Source organism: Staurois parvus, unplaced genomic scaffold (genome assembly GCF_062004578.1).
Source record: "Staurois parvus isolate SC_StPar_1 unplaced genomic scaffold, SC_StPar_1.0 ptg000449l, whole genome shotgun sequence".
Lineage (NCBI taxonomy): Eukaryota > Metazoa > Chordata > Amphibia > Anura > Ranidae > Staurois > Staurois parvus.
The window spans coordinates 6,167,501-6,185,715 of NW_028318245.1; the positions used below are offsets into that span (position 1 = coordinate 6,167,501).

Below are 18,215 nucleotides of genomic sequence, written 5' to 3' on the forward strand. Positions count from 1 at the left end.
GAGCACCACTGAGAACCACTGAGCACCACTGAGCACCACTGAGAACCACTGAGCACCATTGAGCCACAGTAGGGGCTGCCTGTGGCTCCCATTGGCTTGGTACACAAGCTCGTGCCGCGTTTAGGAGATGCTTGAGAAAGATTTCTGATCGTTTTTCCATTCTCTTTCATAACCTTCACAAGTCACCGAGTTATCAGACAAAGATTTACAAAATTGATGTCGCTGACGGTTAGAGAATTGCAAACTTTTTTGTTTCTAAAAAAATCTTTTTTGAATCATCACGGGTACTTTTTTTTTTTTTTCTTGAATTTTCTTTTCTTGAAATTTGGGCATTTGAAGCACTTTTTGTTGACCAAACTGGTGAAAATATCATTACTTCTAAAAGGGTGATGTGGTGGATCAATTCATAGCAAAGAGGGAGGATGATGGCAAGAAGTTGCAGTTTCTGTTGTTGGGAAATGTCTATCATGATTGGTGATCTCTCCACAGGATGACGTAGTCGTGAGGAAGACATCGGGAGATGGAGAGTACTCCATTATGGTTCCTCTATATTCCTTACTGCTTCCAGAAAGAAACAATGAGGGTAAGATTCTAGAAGTTACCCAGAAGATCACTGACCTGCTGATAGGAGAGGTGAGCGGTGCCGGGAATTCTGGGACATTCTCCAGTAACAGACAAGGGATGTGTCTGGATGGTGACTGTATCATTGTGTGCGTCAGGTTCCTAGAAGGCTCCATACATATCAAGGTGTGTACAATATAGGATCGGGGTTGGGGATGTTTCTACACCTATAGAGCCTTGTCTTCTCTCCCCGGACACCGCATTCACTATATCCGCTCTCCCCGGACCCCACATTCCCTATATCCACTCTCCCCGAACCCCGCATTCACTATATCCGCTCTCCCCGGACCCCGCATTCACTATATCCGCTCTCCCCGGACCCCGCATTCACTATATCCGCTCTCCCCGGACCCCGCATTCACTATATCGCATTCACTATATCTGGTCTCCCCAGACCCCGCATTCACTTTATCTGGTCTCCCCAGACCCCGCATTCACTTTATCTGGTCTCCCCAGACCCCGCATTCACTCTATTCGGTCTCCCCAGACCCCGCATTCACTATATCCGTTCTCCCCGGACCCCGCATTCCCTATATTCGCTCTCCCTGGACCCTGCATTTACTATATCTGGTCTCCCCGGACCCCGAATTTACTCTATTCAGTCTCCCCAGACCCCGCATTCATTATATCTGGTCTCCCTGGACACTGCATTCACTATATCCGCTCTCCCTGGACACTGCATTCACTATATCCACTCTCCCTGGACCCTGCATTCATTATATCCGCTCTCCCTGGACTCTGCCTTCTTTATATCTGGTCTCCCACAGTACACAGAACATGGAAATGCAATTATTTTAGTAAATATAAACTGCTAAATCCCTTTTCTCATCAGCAGTTAGAGCAGTCTTGTGACTTCTATCAGTGTCCAGCAGAGCACTGGTTAAAGCTTGTAGGAGTTTTCATTTTGCTCTAGGAGGATGCAGGACCCCTGACCTCTGTCTGGACAGTGCTGATTGGCCCTGTGCCCACATGCCCTCTCTTAAGAAAAAAAAAACCTCTCTAGCAATACACTGAGCATGTGCAGAATAACTCACAATATGTCTTGTGAGGAGATAAGAGGGGGACAGTGGAAGAAGGGGAGGATCAGAGAAGTCAGGATCAAACATCCTTTTTACACAATGTGAAGGATTAACCCCTTAGGTTCCACAGTGGGTATAATTGGCATGCTTTACTGCATATACAGACTGATTTTACTGCCGTGGGTTTGGTAACAGTTTAGGGTGTCAAGATGTCTCCATGGAAGATCAGAAGCATTTTTAATACTGTACTTTATATTCAGAGTGGAATCTGGAAAACATTCAATGTTGGTATCAAAGAGATAAAAGAAGAAAACGAGGATATTGTGATGAAGGAGCAACAATATCTAGAAGGACACAAGGATCTCTACAAGGACGTCATGATGGCCAATCAGCCACCCCTCACATCACCGGGTAAGAGGAGACTTTATTGTAAAGGAGAGAGCAGTACGGAGGGTCCACCTAGATTCCCCATCATCTGATAAACACATAGAAACAATGGATTCAGTCAGTGTGTGTGTTTCCTACAGATGGATCCAGTAATGGGAACCCACCAGAGAGATGTCCCCGTCCTCTGTATTCCTGGGATTCCACACAGGAAGGTCACACCATCCACCACCATCATCAGGCAGATGAATCCAGTAATGGGAACCCACCAGAGATATGTCCCCGTCCTCTGTATTCCCCGGATTCCACACAGGAAGAAAGCAAGTTCCCTCACTATAATCTGGTAAAAGATAACAGTCACTGAGAGTTACAGTATTGTCTGCACATTATCTGCATTTTTACCATTTTATTTTAAATTTACATCCAGAGTGGAAAAATTTGTAATCTGAATATTAGTATCAAAGAAGAGATAAAAGAAGAACAGGAGGAAGATGGCATGATGGAGGAATGGAGATATTTAGAAGGACACAAGGATCTCTACAAGGACGTCATGATGGACAATCAGCTGCCCCTCACATCACCGGGTAAGAGGAGACTTTATTGTAAAGGAGAGAGCAGTACGGAGGGTCCACCTAGATCCCCCATCATCTGATAAACACATAGAAACAATGGATTCAGTCACTGTGTGTGTTTCCTATAGATGGATCCAGTAATGGGAACCCACCAGAGAGATGTACCCGTCCTCTGTATTCCCGAGATTCCACACAGGAAGGTCACACCATCCCTCACCATCATCAGGTAGATGGATCCAGTAATGGGAACCCACCAGAGAGATGTCCCCATCCTCTGTATTCCCGGGATTCCACACAGGAAGATCTCACTATCTCATGTAAGGTTAAAGAAGAGATAAAAGAGGAGGAGGAGGAGCTTGGTGTGATGGAGGTGTTTTCAGGACACAAAGATCCCTTCATGGAGGTCATAATGGAGCCATTTAGTGACACAGACCCCCCAGGGACATGTCCCCAACCTCTGTATTCCCGGGATTCCACACAGGAAGATCACAACTATGCACAACCTGATCAGGTAGGTAGGACTAAGTATCCAGAACATCATAATGGTTCTAAGCTATAGGAGGGCATTCTTCTATTTTCACTTATTCTCGTTTATCAATGTAGTCTGTCATCTTTGGGGTCCAGGGTGAAGAACTGGGTGATATCCCCCCCGGGATTCCACACAGGAAGGTCACACCATCCCTCACCATGATCAGGTAGATGGATCCAATAATAGGAACCCATCATAGAGATGTCCCTGTCCTCTGTGTTCCCCGGATTCCACACAGGAAGGTCACACCATCCCCCACCATCATCAGGTAGATGGATCCAGTAATGGGAATCCACCAGAGAGATGTCCTTGTCCTCTGTATTCCTGGGATTCCACACAGGAAGGTCACACCATCCCCCACCATCATCAAATAGATTGATCCAGTAATGGGAACCCACCAGAGAGATGTCCCCGTCCTCTGTATTCCCCGGGGCTGAAGATGTTGTAGGCGGGGCTAGGTGTCTGATACCCAATGTGGTGGAAAATACATGTAGAGACCAAGAAATGTAGCAAAGACTAGTAACACAAAGTTCCAATGGGGTGGCAATACTACTCTTTCCCTACTCCTCTGGAACCTTTCCCTATATTAGACATGCCGTCCCTCACCAATGGGTTCCCGTCTCTATTGTAGCCACTTCACAAATGCACCATTTATTAGCACTGCCTACACTAAAGATGGCCGTAGAGGTCAATCCAATTAGACGACTGCTCCCCTGATGATGCCTACAGAGGCCTCAGAGGAACAAGAGTTCCTCTTGTCCACCGTCCGCTCTGCCGAACAGCCCCACCTGTGGAGGGAGGCCAAACTACACTGTTGAACTCAAACTTGCCTCATTGTCTGGATAATAGTGCTCACCGTCATATTGTGATTTTCAGAGGGAAGACGTGATGGGGGTAAAGCCTGGTGTCACAGAGGTAGGAGAGATGGATGTGATCTGTGATTGGTTGTCAAGAAATGAAATGACGGTGACAACGAAGGAGGAATCTTCACTAAATGTCGGTTCCGGTACGCATTACATCCAAAAATGCAGCGCGTCTTATTCTCACGGTCATTTTTTTCACCTTTCAGCGCTGTCGCACTTTGAATGACAGTTGCGCGGTCGTGCAACACTGTACCCAAACAAAATTTTTATAATTTTTTGAGACAGATAGAGGTGTCTTTTGGTGGTATTAATCACAACTGGGAGGGGGTATTTTTTTACTAAACAAATAAAAAAGACTGAAAATTTTGAAAAAATAAGTTTTTTTCTTAGTTTGTTATAACATTTTGTAAATAAGTAATTTTTCTCTTTCACTGATGTGCGCTAATGAGGCTGCACTGATGGACACTGATGAGGAGGCACTGATAGGTGGCACTGATGGGCATGGACAGGCATCACTTGTGGGTATTGACAGGTATCACTGATGGGCACTGAAAGGCAGCACTCATATATGGCACTGATGGGCTGCACTGATGGACGGCACTGATGAGGAGGCACTGATAGGTGGCACTGTTGGGCATTGACAGGCATCACTGGTGGGCATTGACAGGCATCACTGATAAGCACTGAAAAGCAGCACTCATATATGGCACTGATGAGGAGGCATTGATAGGTGGCACTGATGAGCAATGACAGGCATCACTGGTGGGCACTGAAAGGCAGCACTCATATATGGCACTGAAAGGCAGCACTCATATATGGCACTGATGAGGAGGCACTGATAGGTGGCACTGATGGGCATTGACAGGCATCACTGGTGGGCACTGAAAGGCAGCACTCATATATGGCACTGATGAGGAGGCATTGATAGGTGGCACTGATGAGCATTGACAGGCATCACTGGTGGGCACTGAAAGGCAGCAATCATATATGGCACTGAAAGGCAGCACTCATATATGGCACTGATAGGTGGCACTGATGGGCATTGACAGGCATCACTGGTGGGCACTGAAAGGTAGCACTCATATATGGCACTGATGAGGAAGCATTGATAGGTGGCATTGATGGGCATTGACAGGCATCACTGGTGGGCATTGACAGGCATCACTGATGGGCACTGAAAGGCAGCACTCATATATGGAACTGATGGGCGGCACTCATATATGGCAATGATGAGGTGGCACTGATGGGCATTGACAGGCATCACTGGTGGGCACTGAAAGGCAGCACTCGTATACGGCACTGATGAGGAGGCATTGATAGGTGGCACTGATGAGCATTGACAGGCATCACTGGGGGGCATTGACAGGCATCACTGATAGGCACTGAAAGGCAGCACTCATATATGGCACTGAAAGGCAGCACTCATATATGGCACTGATGGGCAGCACTCATATATGGCACTGATGGGAGGCACTGATGAGGAGGCACTGATGGGCATTGACAGGCATCACTGATAGGCACTGAAAGGCAGCACTCATATATGGCACTGATGGGCAGCACTCATGTATGGCACTGATTAGCAGGCACTGATAGGTGGCACTGATGGGCATTGACAGGCATCACTGGTGGGCACTGAAAGGCAGCACTCACATATGGCACTGATAGGTGGCACTGACTGGCACTGATAGGCAGCACTGAAAGGGAGCTCTGATGGTCACTGGTATGTGGCATTGATGGGCACTGACAGGTGGCACTGATGATCAGTGTAGATGTCCCCTCTGAGGAATGCCACTTACCGGCTCTCCTCTCCCCACGCGCTGTCAGCATGAGGAGAGGACTGCCGATAACCGCCATTTCCTATTTACATGTGATCAGCCGTGATTGGACACAACTGATCACATGATAGAGCCCACGTCATCGGCTCTTTACTGTGATCACTGATCGCCGTAAGCCCCCCGGGGGTTGCGCATGCGCAGCTAGAGTGGGAGAACATCATATGACGTTCTCCCAGTACATACACTTCTGGCACCTCCAGCACTAAGTGTATGCAATGACAAGGGGTGCTGGGGTGTGCTGGAGGGTCTATTGATGCTGGGGGATCTAATGTAGTTAGAGGGGATCCATTTTTGTGGGGGGGTCTATTGTTGCTGGGGAGGTCTATTGTTGCTGTCGGGAATCTATAGTTGCTGGGGTGGAGGGATCTTATGTTGCTGGGGGTCATTGTTGTTGGGAGGGAGCTACTGTTGAGGGAGTGGTCTATTGATGCTGGCTGCTGGGAGATTTGTTGTTGCTGCTGGGGGTCTGTTGTTGCTGGGGTAGCATTTTGTTGAAGAGGGTCCATTGTTGCTGGGGGAGTCTAATGTTCATGGGGGGGATATATTGTTTCTGGCGAGTCGATTGTTGCTGGTGGGAAATCTATTGTTTTTGGGGGAGAGGGGTCTTATATTCCCAGGGGAGTCGATTGTTGCTGGGAGGGATGTGCTGTTGTTGGAGAGGTCTATTGATGCTGGCTGTCAGGAGATCTGTTGTTGCTGCTTGGGGTCTGTGGTTGCTGGGGTAGTATTTTGTTGAGAAGGGTCCATTGTTGCTGGGGGAGTCTATTGCTCATGGGGGGGATATCGTTGCTGGGGGGGTGTCAATTGTTTCTGGCTGCTGGGGGATCTAATGTAGTTAGAGGGGATGCAATTTTCTGTGGGGGGTCTATTGATCCTAGGGAGGTCTATTGTTGCTGTCGGGGAATCTATTGTTGCTGGGGTGGAGGGATCTTATGTTGCTGGGGGTCAATTGTTGCTGGGAAGGAGCTACTGTTGAGGGAGAGGTCTATTGATACTGGCTGCTGAGAGATCTGTTGTTGCTGCTGGGGGTCTGTTGTTGCTGGGGTAGTATTTTGTTGAGGAGGGTCCATTGTTGCTGGGGGAGTCTATTGTTCATTGATCTGTTGTTACAGCTGGGGGTCTATTGTTGCTGGGGTGGATTTGTTTGTTGTGGGGGGTGGGCATTGTTGGTGGTGGAGTGTATTGTTGTGGGGGGGTCTATTGTTGTGGGGGATCTATTGTTGCTGGGGGGTTCTATTGTTACTAACTGCAGGGATCTATCTTACTGCTTTTATTGTTATTATTAAAATAAAATAAATTATACTTGGTTCTGATACTTCGTTGGATGGTGCAAAGAGGTGCGGAGACAAGGGGTGACTCAGAAAAGGGAAGTTCCTGCACCTAATATCTGAGAAAAAAAGCCCCATTTGACGATTTTCTGGTTTTAATTCAAAACTGATGAGAAACCAGCAAATTGACAAAGGAAATTTTATTCTACAAGAATAAATTGGCTTGTCATGATATGATGGAAAAGCATCACCTTTGTGTACCTATACCACATCCCATTCATTGGAGAGTACACCATATGAAAGGTCCATCTCCATTCCTCAATAGTACGTCATGTTCCCAACAAATGAGGAGGAGATACTGGACACCATATAAAAGGTCCATCTCCATACCTCAATATAACGTCATGTTCCCAACAAATGAGGAGGAGATACTGGACACCATATGAAAGGTCCATCTCCATTCCTCAATATAACGTCATGTTCTCAACAAATGTGGAGGAGATACTGGACACCATATGAAGGTCCATCTCCATTCCTCAATATAACGTCATGTTCCCAACAAACGAGAAGGAGATACTGTACGCCATATGAAAGGTCCATCTCCATTCCTCAATATAACGTAATGTTCCCAACAAATGAGGAGGAGATACTATACCCCATATGAAAGGTTCATCTCCATTCCTCAATACAACATCCTGTTCCCAACAAATGAGAGAGGAGATACTGGACACCATATAGAAGGTCCATCTCCATTCCTCAGTATAACGTCATGTTCCCAACAAATGAGGAGGAGATACTGGACACCATATGGAAGGTCCATCTCCATTCATCAATCAATATAGTGTCATGTTCCCAGCAAATGAGGAGGATATACTGGACACCATATGAAAGGTCCATCTCCATCCCTCAATATAACGTCATGTTCCCAACAAATGAGGAGGAGACACTGGACACCATATGGAAGGTCCATCTCCATTCCTCAATATAACGTCATGTTCCCAACAAATGAGGAGGAGATACTGGACACCATATGAAAGGTCCATCTCCATTCTTCAATATAACGTCATGTTCCCAACAAATGAGGAGGAGATACTGGACACCATATGAAAGGTCCATCTCCATCCCTCAATATAACGTCATGTTCCCAACAAATGAGGAGATACTGGACACCATATGGAAGGTCCATCTCTATTCCTCCACTGAGTGCACTGTAGTTTCTATGGTTGCAATATACATCTTACCAGACTTCTGGCCTTGTGTTGTTGTGGTTGTTATCTCTGTATCTAATTCCATGCCAGAGATCTTGGGAACAGTTGACTATTAGACCAACATACATGACTACTAAAACATAACAATGGACATGAACAATGCTAGCGTTTATTAGTAATAATAATATTTTTAAAAAATTTCAACAGGAGGACCCAGTGGCTGGAACACCCCAGAGGGACATCTTATTTTATTTGCACATCATAATGAAGACAGTACTGGCATGACACAATATTCTTCAGGACAAAGAATTGCTACTCAAAATATACTTCACAAACTTGGTCATCTGGTAAAGTCAACAGATCAGTTTAGTTCTGAGAAGCCCAAAAATGAAATACAAACCATTATCTCAAATGGCCAACCAAGCTTTCACAGTGCAGAGCAACCACCAGATCCTTCTAATCCCGAAGAATCTTCTCAGGATCCTTTTCAATCAAGCATACAAAATCATGACCTGGTTGTCAATCAGAGAACTAACACAAATGAAAAATGTTTTTCGTGTTCAGAGTGTGAGAAGTCCTTCATAAAGAAATCAAATCTTGTTCAACACCAGAGAGTTCACACCGGGGAGAAGCCCTTTTCGTGTTCTGAGTGTGGAAAGGGCTTCTCAAGCAAAGGGAGCCGTGACAACCACATGAGAATGCATACTGGTGAGAAGCCATTTTTCTGTCCGGAATGCGGCAAATGTTTTGCACAGAAGGTGACACTAATTCTCCACCAGAGAACACACACCACCCAAGGCCACTGTCATGATCAGCATGCAGAACCTCATGAAAATAAAGCTTTGTTGTCATGTTCTGAGTGTGGCAAATCATTTAAACCGAAATCTGAACTTCACGTCCATCAGAAGGGTCACACCAGTAAGGAGATCTTCTCTTGCCCCGACTGCAAAAAATCATTCAAAAGAAAATGTGATCTGGTGGCCCACCAAAGAATTCACACCGGAGAACCACCTTTTTCATGTTGCAAGAAGTCCTTCAAAGACAGTTGGAAAATCGTTCAACACCAGAGAATTCACATCAGGGAAAAGCCCTTCTTGTGTTCTGAGTGCGGAAAGTCGTTCACCCAGAAATCACAACTAAAAACGCACCAGAAGGTCCACACTGGCGAGAAGCCCTTTTCCTGTTCTGAGTGCGGCAAATGCTTCCCCAGTAAAGGAAACCGTGATAAACACATGAGGATTCACACCGGTGAGAAGCCATTTTCCTGTTCAGAATGTGGCAAATGTTTTGCGCAGAAAGTGACGCTAATTCTCCACCAGAGAACACACACCACCGGAGACAACTGAAAAACTGATGGTGGAGGTTCATAAGCTGGTTATGTCTGTAGAACAATCGTTAAATATAGGTGAGGCAGTCTGAAAGGATCAACCAATTCACATGGACATTTATTTGGGCTGTGGTGTGATCTGTGTTTTAATTTCATTACTTACAATAAATTCATTTTTTAATTCTAATTCATTGTCCATCTTCATCTTACTCATGTTGCTTTCAACTCAACTTTTTGCCCTTCTCTGTCCTGAGGTTTCTTCTTCTCTTTCTTTTGCGTAATGCAGACAAGAATTGAGGGGGGGGGGGGTCTCCAACAAGTACACAGGTATCCATGGAACTGTTTATTATTTAGTAGAGTTTGATATGCATTTAATGGCTGTAGATGTCCCCACTGGAGGGACTTCCAGTCCTGGGACAAGAACTTGGGACATTTTCTCAACAGGGATATAGATAACATTAACCTGACAAAGGCTTTCAACTTCTCCATTTTGTAAAAAATGCTAAAAGTGCTGGCTGGATTTCCATTTTAATTCCTAAAATTCTCTGGGAACAATGGTGGGGTCTCAGGCTTTCCCTTTAGTTCTTTCACTGGACTTCCATTTTATTTAGAGAAGTTCTCAGGGAATAATGGTGGGGTCTCAGGCTGTCCTTAGTTGTTAAATAGAATAAACTTATATATAAGACCTATATATAAAAATCGAGCGCAGTGTATAAATGTAAAATAAGGTAGCTGCTGGCAACAAAAAGGCACCTCGAGAACCTCTAGAGTAAATGGTAAAAAATAAATAAAAGTGCAGCGCTTACCCAAATGGTGACTAAACATATGATAAACCACATATGATTGTGGATTAGTATAAGTTCATCAAATGTGCAGAGATGAAGTATGCATACAGTCTCTAATATGCAAGAAACCATAAATAGTGACTTCCATAATGATAGAAATAGTCAAATAATGCACTAACCAGATAGCGCATATATAGCGCATGGGGCATTTAAGACCTGCCCCTGGTGCTCAGCCACTGTATCACTGGAACAAGGAGGTGTCATCTGTAGGGCCACCACTAGATGTCATCCGTCCACATGGAACTATGTCCAGCTACTGTATTAATGGATCAGGTGGGTGTCATCTATAGGGCGACCACTAGATGTCATCCGTTCATAGAGGAACTGTATCATGGATCCAGGGATGCCACTTGCAGATGTGATCTTGCTATGCACAGCCCCAGGACCTTCAGGATTACAGGCTCCCCAGAAATAAAGAGCCCGTGGAAAAAGGCCTCAAATAGTGTGATAACGTTTATTGAAGTTGATAAGTAATCAGAAATGAACTTACTAACAAAGGTTCAGCTGCTCATAAACGGCCAGACCAGAGGTACATGTACAAGGGATAAACACAGTTTGGCACTTCCCTAACGCGTATCGTGTGAGTACACATCATCAGAGGGACTGTGCCAATGGTAGGTGTGGTGCTTAAATAATCAAAAAAAGCGCCAAATTGCACTGCAATGCGGCAGCACCGTTAATAGGGTTCGCGCATGCGTATTAGCGATCAAACGCCCGCGCATGCGCACTAGTGTCGGCGGCGGCCATTTTTAAGAAGCCCAAAAAACATTGTTCCATATATGCTGATTATATGGACATACAAGTGTGAGTTTAGCAGTAATCTTAGTGGAACCAAGATGCTGCAGTCTAAGAACCAATGAGGGGCAAGCAAAATAGCTATAATTACACATGGAACATACTTCATGCCCCATTGTAATAAAAATAGCTTAATAAAAGATAAATAATAAAAATCTGAGAGAGATCTCATCTATTGATTAAAATTACTCCTCATGTAGGTGAAAACAAATTATTATAGTGATTTAAACACAATTTACGATTTGTGGGTATCGATATCATCAAAAGTAACTGGAGAGGTACCCACAAAAAACGAGCAGTTTCTATGCTCTAGAGTCCAAATGGATATATCTTCTACAGTCCCAATCTCCTCAAGGACTAAACGTAGAATTAGACATCAATTGTTTTATTGATACTAGCTGATAGATCATTCATGATCTGAAGTAAATTGGTTTTAGAATTTAAGCATAATAAGTTTATGTCATGTCCATGATGGATTTTAATGATACCACTTTTTAACCAGATTGTCTTTAATCTATATGTTTGACATATTTTATGTATTATCTTGCCTTTATCTGTATTCCTATTAGAGAAGAGTCATTTGTATTTAAATCACTATAATAATTCGTTTTCACCCTACATGAGGAGTAATTTTAATTAATAGATGAGATCTCTCTCTGATTTTTACTATTTATCTTTTATTAAGCTATTTTTATTACAATGGGGCATGAAGTATGTTCCATGTGTAATTATAGCTATTTTGCATATATATATAGCTATATACAGTCATGGCCGAAATTGTTGGCACCCTTGATATTTTTCCTGAAAATCAAGTATTTCACACAAAAAAGGTATTGCATTAACACATGTTTTGCTATACACATGTTTATTCCCTTTGTATGTATTGGAACAAATATAAAACAGAGGCAGAAAAGCAAATATGACATAATGTCACACAAAACCCCAAAAATGGGCTGGACAAAAGTATTGGCACCCTTAACTTAATATTTGGTTGCACACCCTTTGGAAAACATAACTGAAATCAGTCGCTTCCTATAACCATCAATAAGCTTCTGACACCTCTCACCCGGAATTTTGGACCACTCTTCCTTTGCAAACAGCTCCAGGTCTCTCTTATTGGAAGGACACCTTTTCCCAACAGCAATTTTAAGATCTCTCCACAGGTGTTCAATGGGATTTAGATCTGGGCTCATTGCTGGCCACTTCAGAACTCTCCAGCGCTTCTTTGCCATCCATTTCTGAGTGCTTTTTGACGTATGTTTGGGGTCATTGTCCTGCTGGAAGACCCAGGATCTTGGACGCAAACCCAGCTTTCTGACACTGGGCCCTACAGTGCGACCCAAAATCCTTTGGTAATCCTCAGATTTCATGATGCCTTGCACACAGTCAAGGCACCCAGTGCCAGAGGCAGCAAAACAACCCCAAAACATCATTGAACCTCCACCATATTTTACCGTAGGTACTGTGTTTTGTTCTTTGTAGGCCTCATTCCGTTTTCGGTAAACAGTAGAATGATGTGCTTTACCGAAAAGCTCTATCTTGGTCTCATCTGTCCACAAGACGTTTTCCCAGAAGGCTTTTGGCTTACTCAAGTACATTTTGGCAAACTGTAGTCTTGCTTTTTTATGTCTCTGTGTCAGCAGTGGGGTCCTCCTGGGTCTCCTGCCATAGCGTTTCATTTCATTTAAATGTCGACGGATAGTTCGCGCTGACACTGATGCTCCCTGAGCCTGCAGGACAGCTTGAATGTCTTTGGAACATGTTTGGGGCTGCTTATCCACCATCCGGACTATTCTGCGTTGCAATCTTTCATCAATTTTCCTCATCCGTCCACGACCAGGGAGATTAGCTACAGTGCCATGGGTTGCAAACTTCTTGATAATGTTGCGCACTGTGGACAAAGGCAAATCTAGTTCTCTGGAGATGGACTTGTAACCTTGAGATTGTTGATATTTTGCCACAATTTTGGTTCTCAGGTCCTCAGACAGTTCTCGTCTCCTCTTTCTGTTGTCCATGCTTAGTGTGGCACAGACAGACACACAATGCAAAGGTTAAGTGAACGTCTCTCCTTTTTATCTGCTTTCAGGTGTGATTTCTATATTGCCCACACCTGTTACTTGCCCCAGGTGAGTTTACAGGAGCATCACATGCTTGTAACATTCTTATTTATCCGCAGTTGTGAAAGGGTGCCAATACTTTTGTCCAGCCCATTTTTGGAGGTTTGTGTGACATTATGTCGAATTTGCTTTCTTTCCTCCCTTTTTTTGTTTTGTCCCAATACACACAAAGGGAATAAACATGTGTATAGCAAAACATGTGTTAATGCAATACGTTTCGTGAGAAATACATGATTTCCTGGAGAAATATCAAGGGTGCCAACAATTTCGGCCATGACTGTATATATATATATATATATATATATATATGCATATATAGCTATATGAGCAGCTGAACCTTTGTTAGTAAGTTCATTTCTGATTACTTATCAACTTCAATAAACGTTATCACACTATTTGAGGCCTTTTTCCACGGGCTCTTTATTTCTGGGGAGCCTGTAATCCTGAAGGTCCTGGGGCTGTGCATAGCAAGATCACATCTGCAAGTGGCATCCCTGGATCCATGATACAGTTCCTCTATGAACGGATGACATCTAGTGGTCGCCCTATAGATGACACCCACCTGATCCATTAATACAGTAGCTGGACATAGCTTCCATGTGGACGGATGACATCTAGTGGTGGCCCTACAGATGACACCTCCTTGTTCCAGTGATACAGTGGCTGAGCACCAGGGGCAGGTCTTAAATGCCCCATGTGCTATATATGCGCTATCTGGTTAGTGCATTATTTGACTATTTCTATCATTATGGAAGTCACTATTTATGGTTTCTTGCATATTAGAGACTGTATGCATACTTCATCTCTGCACGTTTGATAAATTTATACTAATCCACAATCATATGTGGTTTATCATATGTTTAGTCACCATTTGGGTTTGCGCTGCACTTTTATTTATTTTTTGTCCTTAGTTGTTGCACTGGACTTCCATTTTATTTAGAGAAGTTCCCTGGGAACAGTGCTGGGACGTCTGGCTGGAAATCCAAGCTTAGGTTGGATTTCCACTTTACTGAAATTCTCTGGGAACAATGGTGGGGTCTCAGGCTGTCCTTTTAGTTTTTGCACTGGACTTCCATTTTATTTAGAGAAGTTCTCTGGGAACAATGGTGGGGTCTCAGGCTGTCCTTAGTTGTTGCACTGGACTTCCATTTTATTTAGAGAAATTCTCTGGGAACAATGGTGGGGTCTCAGGCTGTCCTTTAGTTCTTGCACTGGACTTCCATTTTATTTAGAGAAATTCTTTGGGAACAATGGTGGGGTCTCAGGCTGTCCTTTTAGTTTTTGCACTGGACTTCCATTTTATTTAGAGAAGTTCTCTGGGAACAATGGTGGGGTCTCAGGCTGCCCTTAGTTGTTGCACTGGACTTTCATTTTATTTAGAGAAGTTCTCTGGGAACAGTGCTGGGAGGTCTGGCTGGAAATCCAAGCTTAGGTTGGATTTCCACTTTACTGAAATTCTCTGGGAACAATGGTGGGGTCTCAGGCTGTCCTTAGTTCTTGCACTGGACTTCCATTTTATTTAGAGAAGTTCTTTGGGAACAGTGGTGGAGGTCTGGCTGCAAATCCAAGGTTAGAATGGATTTCCACTTTATTGAAATTCTCAGGGAACAATGGTGCAGATTCAGATTGTCCTTTTACGTTACATGAAGATATGCATCACATGACAGCAATAAAATAACGTTTTCTTTGGTAAACCATAGTGTGGACTGTTATGTTTTTGTTATCATTGATCACAACTGCTTGTTCTTCATCAACAACACTGTGAAAATGTTTTATCGAAACGTGGCCTTCGGAGAAGGTTATGTGTAAGTAGACAGTAAATTGATTACCTTGTGAACATCCTGGTAGAGCTAAAGAAGTACATGAGAACCCCATACCTAGCTTGTTGGCCTGTGTTGGTTATATGAGGATGAGTTATCGGAACTTCGCCTTTGGAGAAGGTTATGTGTAAGTAGACAGTAAATAGATGATGTGCTGAATGTCCGGGCAGATCTAACAAGGGGCATGAGAACCACATACCTAGTCTGTTGGCCTGTGTTGGTTGTATGAATTTGAGTTTCGGAACCTCGCTTTTGGAGAAGTTTATGTGTAAGTAGACTGTAAATAGATTACCTTGTGAACATCCTGGTAGAGCTTAAAGAAGGACATGAAAACCACGTAACTAGTCTGTTGGCCTGTGTTGGTTGTATGAGGATGAGTTATCAAAACCTATGTTAAAATGACTCTTATACATGTTAAAAAAAAATCTGAAGAATATATTTAAAAAATATACATTTTTAAAAATATCTTTTATCTAATTTGTAATATATAAAAAACGCATTTCAACATTCAGTGTGTGTACACACACACACACACACACACACACCGTTTTTTATATATTACAAAATATATGAAAAATATTTTAAAAAACATATTTTTTAAATATATATTATATATATATACACACACTGCGTTTTGAAATGCATTTTTTATATATTACAAAATATTTTAAAAAATATATATTTTTTAAATAATATATATATATTAAAATATATTGAATATGGCCAAAACTGTAGCATTTCTAATATAGTTTTCTTCCATATGGGTAGTGCTGCATTTTTTCTTTGTTATTTCAGTCTATTAGCCTCCATGCATACTGGGGGGGGCGTTTTGATAACGTGTTAACGTTAGCTGTGTAAAGTCACGTTAAAAATTTGAGTTTTTCTGCTTTTTTTAGTGTTTTTGCATTAGCGTTTATTGGTGTTTTGCCACTTTTTTTCCACGTTTGCATTTTTTTAGCTTTTTTTTCTTTTTACCAAAAAAATAATTTTTTGGGAGGGGTAAAAAAAAAATCCACAAATGTCGGTTTGCGGAGTTTTACCACGTTTTTTAGCATTAGAGCATTTTTCCAGCTAAAAAAAACTCCACTAGAAGCCCACTAGTCCCGGTTTTTTTTTCTCCAGCCAAAAAACATCCCAGCCAAAAAACGTTGATTCTAGTCTATGTGTGTATGGACACCTAGGATAACATGCTGGAGGGTTTACTGGCTGTAAAAAAAAACGTCAAAAGCCAAAAACAGCCGCTGTAAAAATGTCCCATGTGTAGGAGGACTCAATGTGAAACACTTCATTAGCACTGGCTAGCTTTGGTGGTTTACTTTTTGTAATTTTAGGATAGGCAAAATTTGGCATGCAGTTTTTTTTGTATATATTTATTGCTACCAAACTAACCGGTACTAACCTGCCACATAAAGATATGATCCTGGAGTGTTAAAGGAAGGGAGTTGCATGATATGATGATCAATATGTCGTGCTATCTACTGGAGGACACTACTCAGAAGCAGATGGAGTAAACCATACCCTTGAACTGAGGTCCACAGGGGTGTCAAACTGGCCGGCCCTCCAGCTGTTGCGAAAATACAAGTCCCATCATGCTTCTGCATTAGGAGTCATGCTTGTAACTGTCAGTCTTGCAATGCCTCATGGGACTTGTAGTTTGGCAACAGCTGGAGGACCGCCAGTTTGACACCCGTTGGTTAGGAGAAACCTAACAAAGGGTAACTACAAACAGTATTTCGCAAGGTGAACTCCATTCCCACTAGGGGGTGGAGTCTGGACTGGATAACCAGGGGTTAGTTGCAGCAGACTAGCCATTGGAGGAGACACACATGGCTACTAAGAATTTGGGATGGGCTGGACACCTCCAGGCACTGGTGGGAGAAACCAGCCAGCCCATAGACCAGCGGAGGTGAGAGCCCTTAGAAGATGCCAAGACTTAAAGAAGATACGCTCCTGGGGGCAGCCATATTGTTGTGGCTCATACACTCTCCGGCAACTTTATTAGGTCCTCCTGTTCAATTTTTTGGTAATGCAAATTGCTAATCAGCCAATCACATAGCAGCAACTCAATGCATTTAGGCATCTAGACATGGTGAAGATGACTTACGGAAGTTCAAACCGAGCTTCAGAATGGGGAAGAAAGGGGATTTCAGGAACTTTGAACGTAACATGGTCATTGGTGCCAGACGAGCCGGTGTGAGTATTTCAAAAACTGCTGATCTACTGGGATTTTCAAGCACAACCATCATCCATGGAAGGTGTCAGGATGTCTCCATGGAAGGTGTCTGGATGTCTCCATGGAAGGTGTCTGGATGTCTCCATGGAAGATGTCTGGATGTCTCCATGGAAGGTGTCTGGATGTCTCCATGGAAGGTGTCTGGATGTCTCCTTGGAAGGTGTCTGGATGTCTCCTTGGAAGGTGTCTGGATGTCTCCTTGGAAGGTGTCTGGATGTCTCCATGAAAGGTGTCAGGATGTCTCCATGTAAGGTGTTCAGACCAGGCAATGTTTTCCCAGTCTTCTATTGTCCAATTTTGGTGAGCCTGTGTGAATTGTAGCCTCCGCTTTCTGTTCTTAACTGACGCCCCAACGCTCATCCTTTGAACTTCAGTTTTGAACATGGCCTGGTTGTTGGTGCCAGATGGACTGGTCTGAGTATTTCAAAAACTGCTGATCTACTGGGATTTTTACACACAACCATCTGTAGGGTTTACAGAGAATGGTCCGAAAAAGAGAAAATATCCAGTGAGCGGCAGTTGTGTGGAGGACCATGCCTTGCTCAGAGGTCAGAGGAGAATGGGCAGACTGGTTGGAGATGATAGAAAGGCAACTGTAACTCAAATAACCACTCATTACATCCAATGTATGCAGAATGCCATCTCTGAACGCACATATCCTACCTTGAAGCAGATGGGCTACAACAGCAGAAGACCACACCAGGTGCTGGTCCTGTCAGCTAAGAACAGGAAACAAAGGCAACAATTCGCACAGGCTCACCAAAATTGGACGATAGAAG

General features: G+C 43.4%; 2 protein-coding genes and 1 pseudogene across 3 annotated transcripts in view; all 3 read left to right on the plus strand.

Moving 5' to 3' along the window:
- LOC149453473 (gastrula zinc finger protein XlCGF66.1-like) overlaps positions 1-2,119 on the plus strand; it is a 6,576-nt pseudogene extending 4,457 nt beyond the window's left edge. Inside the window, exons 2-3 of the transcript XR_016314695.1 lie at positions 490-633; positions 1,901-2,119. The product of XR_016314695.1 is annotated as a gastrula zinc finger protein XlCGF66.1-like (transcript). The remainder of the gene's footprint in view (positions 1-489; positions 634-1,900) is intronic.
- LOC149453471 (uncharacterized) overlaps positions 1-9,813 on the plus strand; it is a 46,685-nt gene extending 36,872 nt beyond the window's left edge. The window contains exons 6-10 of the mRNA XM_089688209.1: positions 2,168-2,367; positions 2,452-2,608; positions 2,725-3,107; positions 4,002-4,131; positions 8,507-9,813. Of these exons, the coding sequence (XP_089544335.1) occupies positions 2,168-2,367; positions 2,452-2,608; positions 2,725-3,107; positions 4,002-4,131; positions 8,507-9,645 (2,009 nt within the window). The 3' untranslated portion in view covers positions 9,646-9,813. The remainder of the gene's footprint in view (positions 1-2,167; positions 2,368-2,451; positions 2,609-2,724; positions 3,108-4,001; positions 4,132-8,506) is intronic.
- Positions 1-18,215, plus strand: part of LOC149453472 (uncharacterized) — a 78,704-nt gene that overhangs the window by 19,209 nt on the left and 41,280 nt on the right. The gene's annotated exons all lie outside the window — the stretch shown is intronic.